At 49.1% G+C, this 15236-nt stretch overlaps 1 protein-coding gene across 2 annotated transcripts in view; it reads right to left on the bottom strand.

The window, feature by feature from the left end:
- Nucleotides 1-15236, bottom strand: part of GANAB (glucosidase II alpha subunit) — a 33838-nt gene that overhangs the window by 7339 nt on the left and 11263 nt on the right. For both annotated transcript variants that reach the window (XM_079957962.1, XM_079957963.1), the window contains 13 exons: nucleotides 12513-12612; nucleotides 11984-12077; nucleotides 11657-11753; nucleotides 11228-11408; nucleotides 9329-9482; nucleotides 8315-8550; nucleotides 6504-6630; nucleotides 5139-5218; nucleotides 4564-4707; nucleotides 3090-3186; nucleotides 1745-1846; nucleotides 699-942; nucleotides 147-211 (listed from right to left, as the gene is read on the bottom strand). In XM_079957962.1, coding sequence (XP_079814088.1) covers nucleotides 147-211; nucleotides 699-942; nucleotides 1745-1846; nucleotides 3090-3186; nucleotides 4564-4707; nucleotides 5139-5218; nucleotides 6504-6630; nucleotides 8315-8550; nucleotides 9329-9482; nucleotides 11228-11408; nucleotides 11657-11753; nucleotides 11984-12077; nucleotides 12513-12612 — 1721 coding nt within the window. The remainder of the gene's footprint in view (nucleotides 1-146; nucleotides 212-698; nucleotides 943-1744; nucleotides 1847-3089; nucleotides 3187-4563; nucleotides 4708-5138; nucleotides 5219-6503; nucleotides 6631-8314; nucleotides 8551-9328; nucleotides 9483-11227; nucleotides 11409-11656; nucleotides 11754-11983; nucleotides 12078-12512; nucleotides 12613-15236) is intronic.

The raw sequence follows: 15236 nt of genomic DNA, 5'->3' as shown, positions 1-15236 counted from the left end.
AGAAAAGATAACTCAAGGAAGTGTGCCCCTAACTTCTCAGTTGAAATGCTCAAGAACCAAAATGGCTATTGGAAGTTAAACTGCAAAGATTCTTGCCAGAAAACAGGAAGTGAAGCAACATCAACCCTGGGATTCACCACACTCACCAAGCAGATACTGGTCATCAATGGCATATGTTGTAGCGTCCTGGGGATATTCCACCCAAAGAGGTCTGTGGAGGGGGAAAACAGAGTTGTGATAGCAGCAGAGACACAGCAGTGGGGAAAGCACCATCTGCCATAGCAGCTGATTTCACACATCACACCAAGCCAGGCTTGAGGAAACGTAACTATTGGTTTGGTGCAATTTGTGAATGGATAAACCCTGGTTTGCAGCTGGCTAGAAATCTGAAAAAAATAAATAATCTAGGGCTTCAGGCATCACTCAGATTAGATTTCATGCCATTTCTGAGGTTCTGGTCTGCTTTCAGCTTTCCATTGCTCAAAGCTGTCATTCCTTTCAGGCAGAGGTCTCTGGAGGTGGAGCAGCTGTTCCACAGCTAGTAACCTGGGGCAAGGCTTTCAGGGTTGCTGCCCCTGCTTTGTGTAACAGCACCTCTGCTGAGACTGGACCACCTACCTATATAGCCAGTCTACGAGCAGGTAGCTGAAGTCACCCTTTGCTAAAATGGAGAGACCCCCTCACACCATTTCGCTCACCTCATGACAGGCTGGCCAGTACGGTAGCTGTGGTAGAAGAGGGTGTACCAAAAGGGCAGGAGGGCATAGCGCTGGCGAACAGCGTCCCGGATCAGGGCCTTGTTCTCTTCGCCAAAGAGCCAGGGCTCCCGGCGGGTGGTGTCCATGTGGGCATGCGCCCGGAAGAAAGGCTGGTAGGCTCCCGCTTGGTACCAGCGCACCAGCAGCTCCGGCTCGGGGTTTTTGAAGAAGCCACCCACGTCGGCTGGAGGAGGGAAGGCAGGAGAAAGATCGAGACTTTTAATATCCTTTAAGAATCCAAGAGTGGCCTAGTTCAGCTGGAACCAAGGGTCAAAGTAGTCTGGCACTCTGCTTCTAACAAGCCAACGAGAGCCAGGATGGTTAAGGCAGAGATGGGGAACTTGCAAGCCTATCATAAGTTGGACACACCTGACCAAAGCAAAAACTTGAGCAGGATGCAAAGCAAAGCAAGGGGTGTGGCCTAGTAAAAGGGTGTGGCCTGGGGAGAGTCATGAGCGCTGAATTCAGCTGAGGCTCCCCACAAGTTGTGGTTGTGTCCGCAAGTAACATCAAAGCGCATGGATGAGCCTCCTGTGGCAGCAAATCAAATGTTGGCCTCATGTGACCCCCCCCTCCTGTGCAGCTGGCAAGATGACTTCTGCTGAATTCAGTTTCACTTCCAATGAACCTCAGCTTAGTGGCTTTTACAATTTTCAAGTCGCGGTTTCCAGCAAACCATTTGGCTTGTTCAGCTACTAACCATTGTTTCCTGTAAAGCATGACTCCCGGTTTGTATGTAATACCAAGCTGAGATTCTAACTTGGCGTATGTCCTCTTCCTTGCCATGTAGGGGGAAGAGATGGGGGCGTGAGGAGTCTGATGCTTCCCGCAGACTTATGGAGGCTCATCCATGCAGAATTAAACCACAGTTTAGCGTTATATGGTAAGTAGGCCAAATGTCTAGAGCATTCAGAAGCCATATTAACGATTACTAAGCCACGGACCAACTTCTCCAAAACGGGGTATCTGAACCCGGCAGGATTTACCTCCGCAGAAAGAGATGCCCACAAGAGCCAGGCTTAGACACATGGGGATGGAGATCTTTAAGTGGTCCCACTCCGCTGCGTTGTCACCTGTCCACACAGCCCCTACAGAGGGTGACAAGAAGAAGGTGCAATAGCGAACAACCTGTGCACAGATCACCTCTTAGCCTGTGGCCTCACCTAGGCTCTGAAACTCCCTCCCCAGGAAGGCCGGCTTTGTCAACTCCTTGATGACAGCCTTTAGAGCACAAGAGGCTAACCTGTGACCCTGACCTGCTGGACTCGCATCACCCCTCACCGCAGGCCATACTGGCAGGGGCTGATGGGAGTTGGGGTCCAACGACATTTGGAAGGTCAAAGGTGTCCTCGGCTCTGCCTTGGAAGTCTGCCTATGGTCTGGATGCCTGCCCCCTCCACGCACACCCCAGGCTCCTTAGGGAGCTTTCAGCTTAATAGTCTTTACTGAATTGGTATAACCTCTGCGGCAGAGTTTACATGGAAGACTGGTTCTTTTTTATTTTAATGTTGTGCCATGTTCTTTAAACTACCTTGACAGCTGGGAAGCGGGTGGCGCTGTGGGTTAAACCACAGAGCCTAGGACTTGCCGATCAGAAGGTCGGCGGTTCAAATCCCCACGACGGGGTAAGCTCCCATTGCTCGGTCCCTGCTCCTGCCCACCTAGCAGTTCGAAAGCACGTCAAGTGCAAGTAGATAAATAGGTAACACTCTGGTGGGAAGGTAAATGGCGTTTCCATGCGCTGCTCTGGTTTGCCAGAAGCGGCTTAGTCATGCTGGCCACATGACCCAGAAGCTGTACGCCAGCTCCCTTGGCCAATAAAGTGAGATGAGCGCCGCAACCCCAGAGTCGGCCACGACTGGACCTAATGGTCAGAGGTCCCTTTACCTTTATCTGCAGCAGAGTTTACATGGCAAACTGGTTCTTTTTTATTTTAATGTTGTGCCATGTTCTTTAAACTATCTTGATAGCTGGGTCGTGAGTTCGAGCAAAATATTCCTGCATTGGAGGGGGTTGGACCAGATGACTCTTGAGGTCCCTTCCAATTCTACAGTTCTATGATTCTCTGTCTTATTTATTTGTTAAATATATCCCGCCTTTCTTCCTACAGATCTGCTGCACAGTAAGCCATATTGTACAGGGCCAGTCCATCAGTCCAGGTAGCTCAGGACGGTCTCCAATGGCTGGAAGCAGCTCTCCAGGGTTTCTGGCGGGGAGTCTTTCCCAGCCCAACCTGGAGGTGCCACGGGGGACCGAACCTGGGACCTTCTGCATGCAAAGCAGGTGCTCTGTCACTGAGCAATGCCTCCTCCCTCCTCATGCACCACTAACCGTAGCGTTGTGAGCCCGCAAAGAAGCCGCGAGTCAACACAAACGGACGCTCCAAGCCTCCCGACCGTTTCACCTGCCCCTCTGCTGTTGCCATTTGCTGCCGGCAGTGGGGGAAAAAAAGAAGCGTTATGGGGACACTTCAAACCGTGATCAAACTTAACACCCGAACCCAAGCCCAGAAACCTTGCGGCCCATGCCTCCCTCATCAAACAGAATATGGCACATGTATATATATTATGATTCTGACGGAACGCAGGACCAAGCGCAGAATGTGGTTCTAGGTGCAGAATTCTGCTTTGTGGTTTTAAAAAATAAAATAAAAATAAAGCAAGCTTCTAGCCCTCATGGCTCTACATGCTTGGATTCCTGCGAGGGGCTGTTGAAATCTGAGAAGCTTGGCTCACCGCCTTGCCCCTCCTCGTGACTAACAAAAGTGTGCAGAACTGTAATCAATCGTTTTTATGTAGAAGAGGAATTGCACCAATCTGTGCGGGGAATGCAACAACCTAATTGGTCATAATTTATCCAACTCTTAAATTTTAGAAGTTATGATTTGTCTGTCTCCCATCCAGAGTACTGACCAGATTCATGCCTGCTTAGTTTCCTCAAATGTGCTCTAGCAGTTAGAACTTAGACCATAGAGACCTAGGATTGACTCTCCCTCAGCCACAAAGCTTACTAGGTGACCTCATTCATTCACTATCCCACCTATCCTCTAGGAGCTCAAGGTGACATCCATGGTTCTCCTCCCCATTTTGTCTTCACAACACCCTCTGAGGGAGGTCAGGTTGAGAGACAGTGTCTAGCCCAAGGCTGCCCAAGAGCTTCACAGCTGAGTGGGGATTAAGGGGTCTCCCAGGTCCTGTGTCTGAGAAGTCTGTGCCACCCCCTACCAATAATAATAATAATAATAATAATAATAATAATAATAATATATTGATACTCTGCCCATCTGGCTGGTTTCCCCAGCCACTCTGGGTGGCTTCCAGCAGAATATTAAAATACAATGATTCATCAAATGTTAAAAGCTTCCCTAAACAGGGCTGCCTTCACATGTCTTCTAAAAGTCAGATAGATCTTTATTCACATCTGATGGGAGGGCATTCTACAGGGCGGGTGCCACTACCGAGAAGGCTCTCTGCCTGGTAGACTTCAATTCCCATCAACCCAGACCACTGGCCATGGGAATAAGAAATACATCTGCAAGCATCCAGCGATCTTTCCTGCAGATCCTGATCTACTTCCCAGCCCACTTGAGTTCCTTGGAAGACCAAACGAGAGAGATGTTCCAAACCAGCCTTCACCAACCCAGTTCCCTCCAGATGCTTTGGACTACAATTCCCATCAACCCCAGCCACCCTGGAGGGGAGCAAGCTAGCAAAAGCTGTTTCATTCGTAAACAGACCGGTCATGTCGTGGACTTCAGCTTTTCTTGGCCCAGAAAGGGGGAGTAGGAGAGGAAGGCAGCGCTCACCACATAGAATGCATACAGGTTGTGAATGTCACGATGCTCCCAGCCCCCTTGGTGTACGGCGTCCTTGTGCATCGTCACTTCGGGGCCGTTGAAGACGGAGGGCTCGTTCATGTCGTTCCAGGTGTAGAGGTTTTCCATGGAGCCCTGAAGCCGAAGAAGAGGGAAAGCCAATTGGCGGGGAGGGCCCAGGAAGGGCTATCTGTGCCAAAACTGAAGCCTGAGCCTGCTTAATAATAATGATGATAATAATTTTTATTTATACCCCGCCCTCCCCAGCCAAGGCCGGGCTCAGGGCGGCTAACAAGCAATAATAAAAACAAATTGAATGAATACAACTTAAAAACAAAATTAAAATATTGAAACCTCATCGCAGGAGGAGAAAGGAAAAGAAAAAAAAGAGGGGGAGGGAATCAAATTGGCTCCAAGCCAAAGGCCAGGCAGAACAACTCCGTCTTACAGGCCCTGCGGAAAGAAATCAGATCCTGCAGGGCCCTGGTCTCTTGAGGCAGAGCGTTCCACCAGGCCGGAGCCGGAGTTGAAAAGGCCCTGGCTAAAGAGGTGAACCACCTGCCTACCTCATAGTGGTCGTAGCCAAACATGCTGGACCACCAGGCACGCATCTCTGGGTTGGTGAAATCCGGGTAGCCTGCTGAGCCTGGGCAGAAGGAGGCAAAGAGTTAGGCCAGACCCTTCCGTTTTGATTTAACAAATATTCAACACATGATAGTTCTTTTTTTTAAAAAAAAAGCAGAATAAAATGATGTTTTTAGTTTATTCCTGGTTTTTAAAAATGTTTTGTTTTTACTACGAATCTTGCTGCTTTATTTTTTTCTGTAAACCACTTTCATTGAGGTTATCTATAGTCAAGTATATAAAATTAATGATAAACAGTATGTATTGTGCACTATAAACAATTAAATAATCAATACAGTGCAATATATTAAGAAACACAAATCAGTAAAATTGTTGTTATAGAACTGCTGGTAGACTTATGCATATTTCTGAATGGTTTGCTTGTCAAGATCTCCTAAGATTTACTTAATAGCTTACATATTATATAGCATATATAGATTTTAAAATTGCCACTGAATAGTCAGTTACAGTGGTACCTTGGTTCTCAAACTTAATCCATTCTGGGAGTCGGTTCGACTCCCGAAACCATTTGAAAACCAAGGCGTGGCTTCTGATTGGCTGCAGGAGCTTCCTGCACTAAAGTGGAAGCTGCATTGGACGTTCAGCTTCCAAACGTTTGCAAACCAAAGCACTTACTTCTTGGTTTGTGGAGTTTGAGAGCCGATTTGTTCAGGAGCCAAGCCGTTCGAGTACCAAGGTACCACTGTATTTACAAAATTAAATATTGGTCATAATCCAGCCACATTTTGGTGTGTGTGTGTAAATTATATTAAAAAATGCATACAATCTATTCCAGAGCTAGTCAATGTGGTGCCTGCCCTGCAGAAGTTTTTGGATCCAGTTCCCATCAGCCCCAGCCAGTGTGGCAAACCGAGAGGGATGATGGGAGTTGTAGTTCAGCAACATCAGGAGGGCCACTTGTGATGTATTCCTTCTACTGAGATTGCTAGTTTTAGGTTTCTTTAAATATTGTGTTACTAGAGTCCAACCATTTATAGCTTCTCTAAATCTTTCTTTGTCTCTAAACATAGCTGTTCATTTTACAATATTTAGTTGTTCCCTCAGCTTCCTTAAGTAAACCTACTTTATTTGATTTCCTATTGTCTTTGCAGCTTTTCCCATGGGAAATTCTGATGGCTGCTATAAATGTATAACGAAAGCTGAGAATCCGCTGCCCTTTCGTGGCACTCAGGGGTTTGCCACTCAAGAGGGCTGGCCCACATGACTGCCAGTCGGGGCTGGCCCCAAATGCCAGGGGTACAGCAAAACAAGTCTCCTGCCTCACCAACCGAATTCGCTTTCCTCACCTGGCCAACACCAGCCCTCGTAGTCACTGCCGTCCTTTGTCTTGACATAAAAGTCCCGGGAGCGAATCTCGTTGTGGATCCGATAAGCACTGTCCACTTTGATGTGCGGGTCCACAATGCTCACCATCTGAGTTGAGAAAAACCAGGGGGGTCAGGGATTAAAGTGGTTGGGCCTAGAACTGCCCCCTGCCTTGAGAAAGACCAAATTTGAATTGTTTGTCTTCCTCTGCATCATTTATTCTGGGTTTGCAAGTGACAGGGGAGACTGCTATGCAGAGCACTGAAGCTGGATGGATCTCAAACCCTCGGTAAGCTAGGGAGTTCCCCTGCAGGTTCTGGAGGACTGAGCGGGTGATACCAATACAGTGGTACCAGTACTTAATTCATTCTGGAGGTCTGTTCTTAACCTGAAGCACCACTTTAGCTAATGGGGCCTCCTGCTGCTGCCGCGCCGCCGGAGCACAATTTCTGTTCTCATCCTGAAGCAAAGTTCTTAACCCGAGGTAATATTTCTGGGTTAGCGGAGTCTGTAACCTGAAGCATCTGTAACCCGAGGTCCCACTGTAGTGGGTCCGAAGGTCAATAATGTGGTGTCTGCATGTGCTGCAGAGGGAAGTGAGGGGCAGATGTGGTTTGTCAGTCTGGGAAGGTATCCCATCTAGGAGAAGGAAAACTCTGATCCTAAGCCTCCACTGCAGGATATCTTTGGGAGAAGAAAAGGCTAAGGCGTAAACCCTACAGAAATCCAGAGTGGAGTCCCTAAAACGGCGGGATGACGCCTTGTACGCCTCCCTCCAGCAACTCCTGCAGAGTGTATTGCCCTGCTTTCCTTTGGACCACACCAGAGAGGCCAAGAGGAGGGTCTTGTCTTCTGGGCAGCCCAGGAGCTCCCTACACCCTGTCCAGGCTTGTGCCCCAGGGAGGTCAGTTCTAAGTTGCTAACACAGCTGTTTGAATTCACCCCTGGAGGCACACTCCATTGTCTCTCTGGACAGATGGATGCTAACAACAAGGCAGGGGTGGAGAAGCATTTTCAGCACTAGGACTGCATTCCCTTCTAGGTAACCCTCTGAGGGCCACATGCCAGTGGAGGGCCACCCAAAAATGGGTGGAGGAACGAATGTTAATTTTACCTTCGTACAGTACTCAAGCACCCCTCCCTATCCCCCATCCAGGGAAGGAAGAAGATGATCAGAGCTGCAGGCCACATGCCAGCCAGACGAAAATATCTGCAGTGCAAAGCAGGGCCACTGAGGAGTGTGCCCTGGGGAGAGTGTCTCAGGGGCCAGATAGAGAGGCCTGGAGGGCCGCATTGTTGCCAGAGGTTCCCACCCAGGCTCTAGGCCCATGGTTACATGTCATTAATGTCTGGCACACGTCAGATGATCGTGGGGTATGCGGAAGCTCCAAGGTCCCTGCAGGGAAACTTAAGAGCTAGGGTAAAGGTAAAGGGACCTCTGACCATTAGGTCCAGTCCTGGGGTTGCGATGCTCATCTTGCTTTATTGGCCGAGGGAGCCAGTGTACAGCTTCCGGGTTACGTGGCCAGCATGACTAAGTCGCTTCTGGCGAACCAGAGCAGCGCATGGAAACGCTGTTTACCTTCCCGCCGGAGTGGTACCTATTTATCTACTTGCACTTTGAGGTGCTTTCGAACTGCTAGGTTGGCAGGAGCAGGGACCGAGCAACGGGAGCTCACCCCATTGCGGGGATTCGAACCGCCGACCTTCTGATTGGCACGTCCTAGGCTCTGTGGTTTAACCCACAGCGACACCTGGGTCCCAGAGCTAGGGACGTATCCTCAAACCTCACCTTGCGCCTCTTGGCTGCCAGGCCCTGAAGCATTTCCCGGGGGCGGGGGAACTTGTTGGGATCCCAGGTGAAATAGCGCTTGCCGTCAGCGTGCTCAATGTCCAGCCAGATGACGTCGTACGGAATGTCATGCTCGTCAAAGCCGTTGTCCACTGTGCTCACGTCCTCCTCGTCGTTGTAGTTCCAGCGGCTCTGGTGATAGGCCAGGGCAAAAAGCGGAGGAAGGGCCTGGGTTCCTGAGAGAAAGGAAGGTCAGCCGAGGACACCTGCCCGTCTTCATGCCCGCAGAGGGTGGGCCAGAGAATGCTGCAAGTCAGACTGCTGGGCCTACTTTGTCCTGGAGCCTCCAACTAAGTCTAACTCAAAGCAAACCCCTTGAAAGCAATGGACTTAGGGACAGAAAATTAGTCTGGACTGCAGCCAGAGCAATCGTTACATTTGGAAAAAATATGAGAGCCCCTACTTTGGAGGAACAGAACATTAAAGTTTGGGATATTGAATCTATGGTTGAATTGCATCGGAAATTTTTTAATGTTTGGCATTTTGTTAAGTTTTTCTATGTGCTGGAAGCTGCCCAGATTGGCTGGGTAAAACCCAGCTGGATGGGCAGGGTGTAAGCAATAAAATTATTGTTATTATAAAATTAATAAATATAGTAAGGGTCATAGAGGAGAGACAGACATGCTTTTTGTGGGGAAAATGGAGCCTTGTTAAGAGAATGCTACTCTACATATACTGTTAGGAACTTTATGAAAATAGTCATTTGATTGTAGCAGAAGCTTAATGATATTTACATACTTGTATATCTGTTTGCGGGTCTTCTGTTTATTGGATGAACTCAAAATTTATTTCATTAAAGTAATTTTTTTTAAAAAAGAACTTCATCATGGCCATTGACTTCAGTCTACTCTTAGGATTAGTACGGTAAGAAAAGAAGGAAATAGATAATCCCTGCCATTGTTTAAAGCCAGTTTCCTCCAGAAGCAGAGTAAACACAATCTCTGTCCCACTCACCTGTGAGGGATGCATACTGTCGGAAGATGTCAGTGGGCGTAGGGCCCAGCAAGAGAAACACATCTATGATCCCGCTCTCAGACATCCAGCGAACATCCGTCTGAGGAGTTTCGCCTCCTCCTTGCATGTAATCCAACATCTTCCCAAACAGAGTCTGTGAAAGAGTTTGGGGGTGACAAACAGGGCCGTCTTTAGCAGATGCGGCGCTGCGGTGCAAATATCCACCCAGCGCCCCCAAATTGCCATGGACAGTTTTGGGGTGGCCGTAGCTGTGCACTGCAAGCCGGGGGGGGGGCAACTCTCCCCCATGCTGCTGCGGGAGAGCGATCCTTGCAGAGGCTTGGGAGGGAAGCTGCATGCCTGCCAGCCTTATGGTTGGCGGGGCACAGCTGGTGGGTGTGCAGGGAAAGGGGAGGCCGCCGGCAAAGCTGCGCAGCTCTCCCACTTGCTGGGGTGCCCGAGAGGCGGGCGCCCTGGTGCAACACACCACTAAGCCCTATGGGAAAGACGGCTCTGGTGACAAACTATTCAATCAGCTCAGGTGGAATAACAAACCATAGTTTGGCTTTACATAAACAAGGTTTCATGCATTGCCTTGTCTTCCTCTTCTGCAGCAGGCCACTTTGCAATGACAACCTGAACCAGGTCAGCCCCTGGCACCCACCTGCCTCTGCCCCCTTCTTCCTGGGTCTGGGAGAGCCAAGCGCACTTGACATCCGAGTATTGTGGGCAATCAGAATGGCTTGCATTGGGTGTGTATGTATGTGCTTGACAAAAGGCACTTTGCCAGGGGAGCTTACACACAAATTTCAGTTCTGTGTTTTAAAGGATGCAAAATAGCCACTCTTCCAATAAGGATCGCTTTCAAGCTACCAGCAACAGGGGGAAGATTGCCAAAGGTGTTGTGCTTCATCCCCTTTTCAACTGCCACTGAAATACACATGGGCAGGGAGGCAAATGAAATGTTCATCCTAGCTAGCTATTGTGGACATTGCACGGGTGATAGATTAAGAGCTGGCAGCTCTGTTCCTTTGAAGCCGGCAGGACTGAAACTGGGGGAGGCTCCTCTCACTATAGAGATGCCAGTTCTGAAGCAAAGTGGGAAAGACCAACTAATAATGGAAGAAGAAACTGAAGGAGAAACTATGGCCACATCCGCACTAGTCATTCAAAGCACTACGATACCACTTTAACCATTATGGCTTCCCCCAAATAATCCTGGGAACTGGTAATGGGAGCAGAGAGTTGTTAGGAGACTTCTATTCCCCTCACAGAGCTACATTTCCCAGATTGGTTTAACAATCGATCCATCTTCCCTGGGAATTTTGGGAATTACACTACAGCTCTGTGAGGGGAACAGGAGTCTTCTAGCTACTCTCGGCACCCTTAGCAAATTACAGTTCCCAGGATTCTTTGGGGGAAGCCGTGACCGTCAAAGGGGCATCACAGTGCTTTGAATGTATAGTGCAGATGTGGCCTATAGTTTGCATTATAGCTGGATGAGGAATAAGTCAATAGACCTCAATCTGCTTTGGGTCTCATGCAGGTGCGTGCGATGTGTCTCAGCTAGGGAGGACATAAGAGGAGTCCTGCTGGACCAGGCCAAAGGCCCATCTAGTCCAGCATCCCTGTTCTCATAGTGGCCAAACAGATGTAGATCTCTGGGAAGCTGCAAGTCTGCGTGACAATAACTCTCCCCATCTGTGATTCCGAGCAATTGGTGTTTGGAGGAATACTATGGCCAACAATGGAGGAAAAATATAGGCATCTCCTTGTCCTAGAACTGTAGAGTTGGAAGGTACAGCGAGGGTCATCTAGTACAACTCCCTGCAACGCAGGAATGAAAACATGTTTTACACAAGGAGTAAAAGGGGTGACGCGCCCTTGGAGGAACAGTACCTTGCCTGCTGTATTGGAGGTGACGTCCACCCAAGTCTCCGCCGCGTTGAGCCAAAAGATGCCCAGAGTGCGCTGGGGATTATGGGCCAGGAGAACAGGAACAGAGCCATAGAGAGCCATGGGGTTATAAAGTTCGTATTGGAAGACATCCAGGTTATAGAGGCGGTATGGGTCCCCTCCCCTGCCAAGGATTTGGCAATTAGAAACAGTAGGGGGAAATGCAGGGAGAATCCAATGGAGCGGCTGCCTCCCTGATACTCGTGACACCATTTGGGGTGCCTAGGAAAGCAGCACACCATCCACCCCCCCCCCCAATCTCTAGGGCACACACATACAACCCTCCTGCAACTGCTTAAGCTCCAGGGGGGGCGTGCGTGCGCAGGGTACCCCACCACCATTGCTATTAACACTGTCAGGCCCCAGGCTTACTCAGTGGTTCGCAACCGGAGGTAGTCTGCGTGTTCTGGGATCCCATACACGTTCTCCACACCCGGGAACGAAAAATCTAGCCCCACGGATGTTGGACCTGCAGAAAGAGAGAGAAAGAGAGAGAGTGAGAATGGGGGGGTAGGAAGAAGGCAAGTGGAGCAGCATTAAGGTGTCTTACACTTCAATACCAAAGCAGGGTTTGGCAGCACTGGCAACAAACCATGGTTTGCAAGAGGCTACTAAACCAGGATATGAAACCATGGTCCATTAACCCAAGTGGGCAGTAACAAAATGCTTCTGGGATTGCCTTCCTTAACAGGACTTTACCATTGGGCTTGCTGTCCGTGTGTGTCTTGAATGTTTCCTCCCAAGATCCTGGCTCTTCTTCTGTCTCACTAGCCCCTTTGGGTGCTTCCTCACCCTGTGAGAACAACACAAAGGAAATTCAAGCCACCATTTCAAGTCGATGTGCTTCACGCAAACCACAGTTATTGTTAACTGCTTCTCAGTCTTGGAATCCAACAAACTGTGGTTAAGCAAAACTGGAACTGGAAGCTTCTGATTTCTTCCGAGCAGGGCTGGGGGAAGAGTGAGTGAGCCCAAGAGGTCATTCACTTCATTAAAAACCATGGCTTGGCATGACTGTGGTTCACTTCACAGTCATTATGGTTCAGCATTCAGCTCCCTTATTCCCTGCAGAGCAGGGGTGAAGAATCTGATGTTGGTGAGCACAGCTCCCATCACCCTTTGGCCATGGTTGCTGGGGCTTTGTGCTGGAGCCCCCCCCCCATCATCAGGAGGCCTACAGGTTCCTCACTGCTACTGCAGGTGAACACTTTTCCCACCCTGTGCTCACCTGCTCGGTTTTCTCTGTAGACTCCTGTTCTGCCGACGAAGGGGCATCTGAGGCCTCAGCAGCCCCCTCCCCATCTGATGCAGGTTCCTTTGGTGGTTCTCTGGAAGAAAATAAGGGAGGGGGAGAAAGGAAGGCTCAGCCCTAGAATCCCCACCTACCCCATGACCCCATCCAGGCAGCTTGAAAGGAAAAGGAAACCAAAATCCCAACTTTGTCCTAGCCCAAATGAAATGCTGGAACCATTAGTCCACTACAAGCAGCACAGCACACACCAATTCACAGCCCAGCCATTTAGCAGGGGAAGGGGAAGTGTGGGCAGCTGTGGGGCAGAGGACAGTGCAAACCAGGCTCTGGTTCCCTCAGCTCCAAACCCATTGGGCTCTTGGAAATGGTTGGCAATCCCATTCTGGACTGGCCGCTTTTCGTCAGGCACAGGCAAACTCGGCCCTCCAGATGTTTTGAAACTACAATTCCCATCATCCCTGACCACTGGTCCTGTTAGCCAGGGATGATGGGAGTTGTAGTCCCAAAACATCTGGGGGGCCGAGTTTGCCTATGCCTGCTCTTGGCTTATTTGCAAGGGTGGTTTTCTCATTAGAAATGTTATTTCTTCATCTGCACATCTAACAAGCAGCTGATGAAAACCCAGACGGCCAAACAACTAAACCAGGCAGGTCTAATGCATGTCAGTTCAGAAGCAAGCCCTGTGGTGTTCAGTGAGTTTGAACTTCAAGATGCAAGTGTGCCTGGGGTTGTGGCCTCAGAGGTCGTACACTGGAGCGGCTGCCCCAGGAATTACTATCCTTACCCCATAAAGAACAGAGAAGAGGGATATTGAATGTGTTTTTGGCACATTTGGTTTGCGTGGGGCAACAGCTAGATAGCACATAAACAAGATGGCACCCTAAACAAGCACAGCTGGCTCCTTGAACAATCAGAGCACTTGCTCACTCAGATATCCTCTGAAATGCATGTGGGTTCATCAGCAGATGCGCCAAGGGGGCCCCCTGGGCAGGTAAGCAGTATGGAATGCATTCCAGGGTGCTGCAAAATTTGGAAAACTACACTCACTTCTCAGAGAGAGTGGAACTGCCCGCTACATGCGTGCGTGTGCGTGCGTGTGTGCGTGTGTGTGTGTGAAGGTCTTCACAAACTTGAGAATCTGTGGCCCACCTACTGTGGTCCAATGGTCAGGGATGATGGGAGTTGTTGTCCAGCAGCATCTAGAAGGCCAATGGTTCCCCTCAGACTGGGGCACATCAACTTTTTAATGCCTGGGGGCGCATTTGGAATTTTGAGTGAGGGTCTTCCGCCGGCCACTTTTCTCTCCCCTCAGCTGGATCTCTCCCTGCTGCCCCCCACAAGACAGAAAGAGAAAAGCACACATACGGACCTTGTTTTTCCGAGAGATCTGGGTAAAAGTCACATATAGCGGAATTAATCTAAGACTTAAAAAAGCACATGGAGCTGAAACAGGACATCTTTCTTCCAACTTCCAGTTTCAACTCTATGTACTATTTAAGGGAGAAAAACATCTAAGGAAGGATCTTCCTATTTACTGGATCACTGTCACCAAGCCATACGTAACACCCCTGATGCACAGTGTGTGAGTTTAAAGGAAATCCTGCAGGGCCATGGGTCTGGAAGTACGCAAGCTCTCATCTAGGACTAAACATGGTCTACACAGAAATAGAAAAAGGAAACAGCAGCAAGCAGCCCATCAGCATGTCCTTCTGGCAAGGACTTAAAAGCGTGAGCTCCCTCTCCGATATGAAATAATTTCTATTAGTAGCAACCTCCCAATACCAACCAGCACGGAGAATAACCAAAAGCGGCAATAAAAAGTCCAACATTTTTGCAACTAGAAATGCATTATATGCAATGAGCGGCAAAATGGGTCTTGGTCTCCTACACTGGCACACGTTGCTTCAAAAGGCAAACATTCAGGAATTTCACTTCATTTGTTTTCTTTGCTTTTTTTGCGAGACCATAAGAAACATATCAGCAGGTTGGATCTGACATCAAGGCTAGTCTCTTAGGCTTATCACAGCCTGCAAATGGCGGATACGATCGCAATACTTTCTCCACATGTTACATGGCAGTAAACCAGAGATGAGGAACCTTTTGCCCACCAGATGCTGCTAGACTACAGCTTCCATCGTCCCTGACCATTGGCTATGCTGCCGGGGCTGATGGAGCCGGAGAACATTTGTTGAACTACAACTCCCAGCATCCCTAACAATTGGCCATGGTGGCTAGGGCTGATGGGAGTTGGAGTCTAACAACAACTGGAGGGCCACAGGGTCTCCACCCCTGCCCAGCATTGCCACCCAGCGTACTCTAAAGACGTGGCAACCAGCTATGGCACTCTTAAAACAGTCCTTTAACTGCATGATGTACAGAGAGAAGAATATTGCAGGACCTTTAAGCAGTGGCAGACAATGAGGCTCCCTCCAGAGATTGCTGGACTACAACTCCCATTATCCCTGATTGGTGGCCATGCTAGCTGAGCTGGAGTCTCAACAGGCACCACATAGGCTACCCCTGACACAAGACTAATAAATTTAGGCTACAATCCCATACTCACTTACCTGGGAGTAAACCTCACTGAATTTAGGGACACGTTTATCTCTGAATATTGCACTTATCACGGCAGATGTTTTTGCGGAAAGAGACATGAAACTGTGCCACAATAAGCATATAAGCCAGCGATTCCTAAACTTG

This window comes from Podarcis cretensis, assembly GCF_951804945.1.
Source record: "Podarcis cretensis genome assembly, chromosome: 16".
Classification (NCBI taxonomy): Eukaryota; Metazoa; Chordata; class Lepidosauria; order Squamata; family Lacertidae; genus Podarcis; species Podarcis cretensis.
Note: the sequence above shows the minus strand (reverse complement) of the source record. Positions and strands in the feature narration are given on the sequence as shown.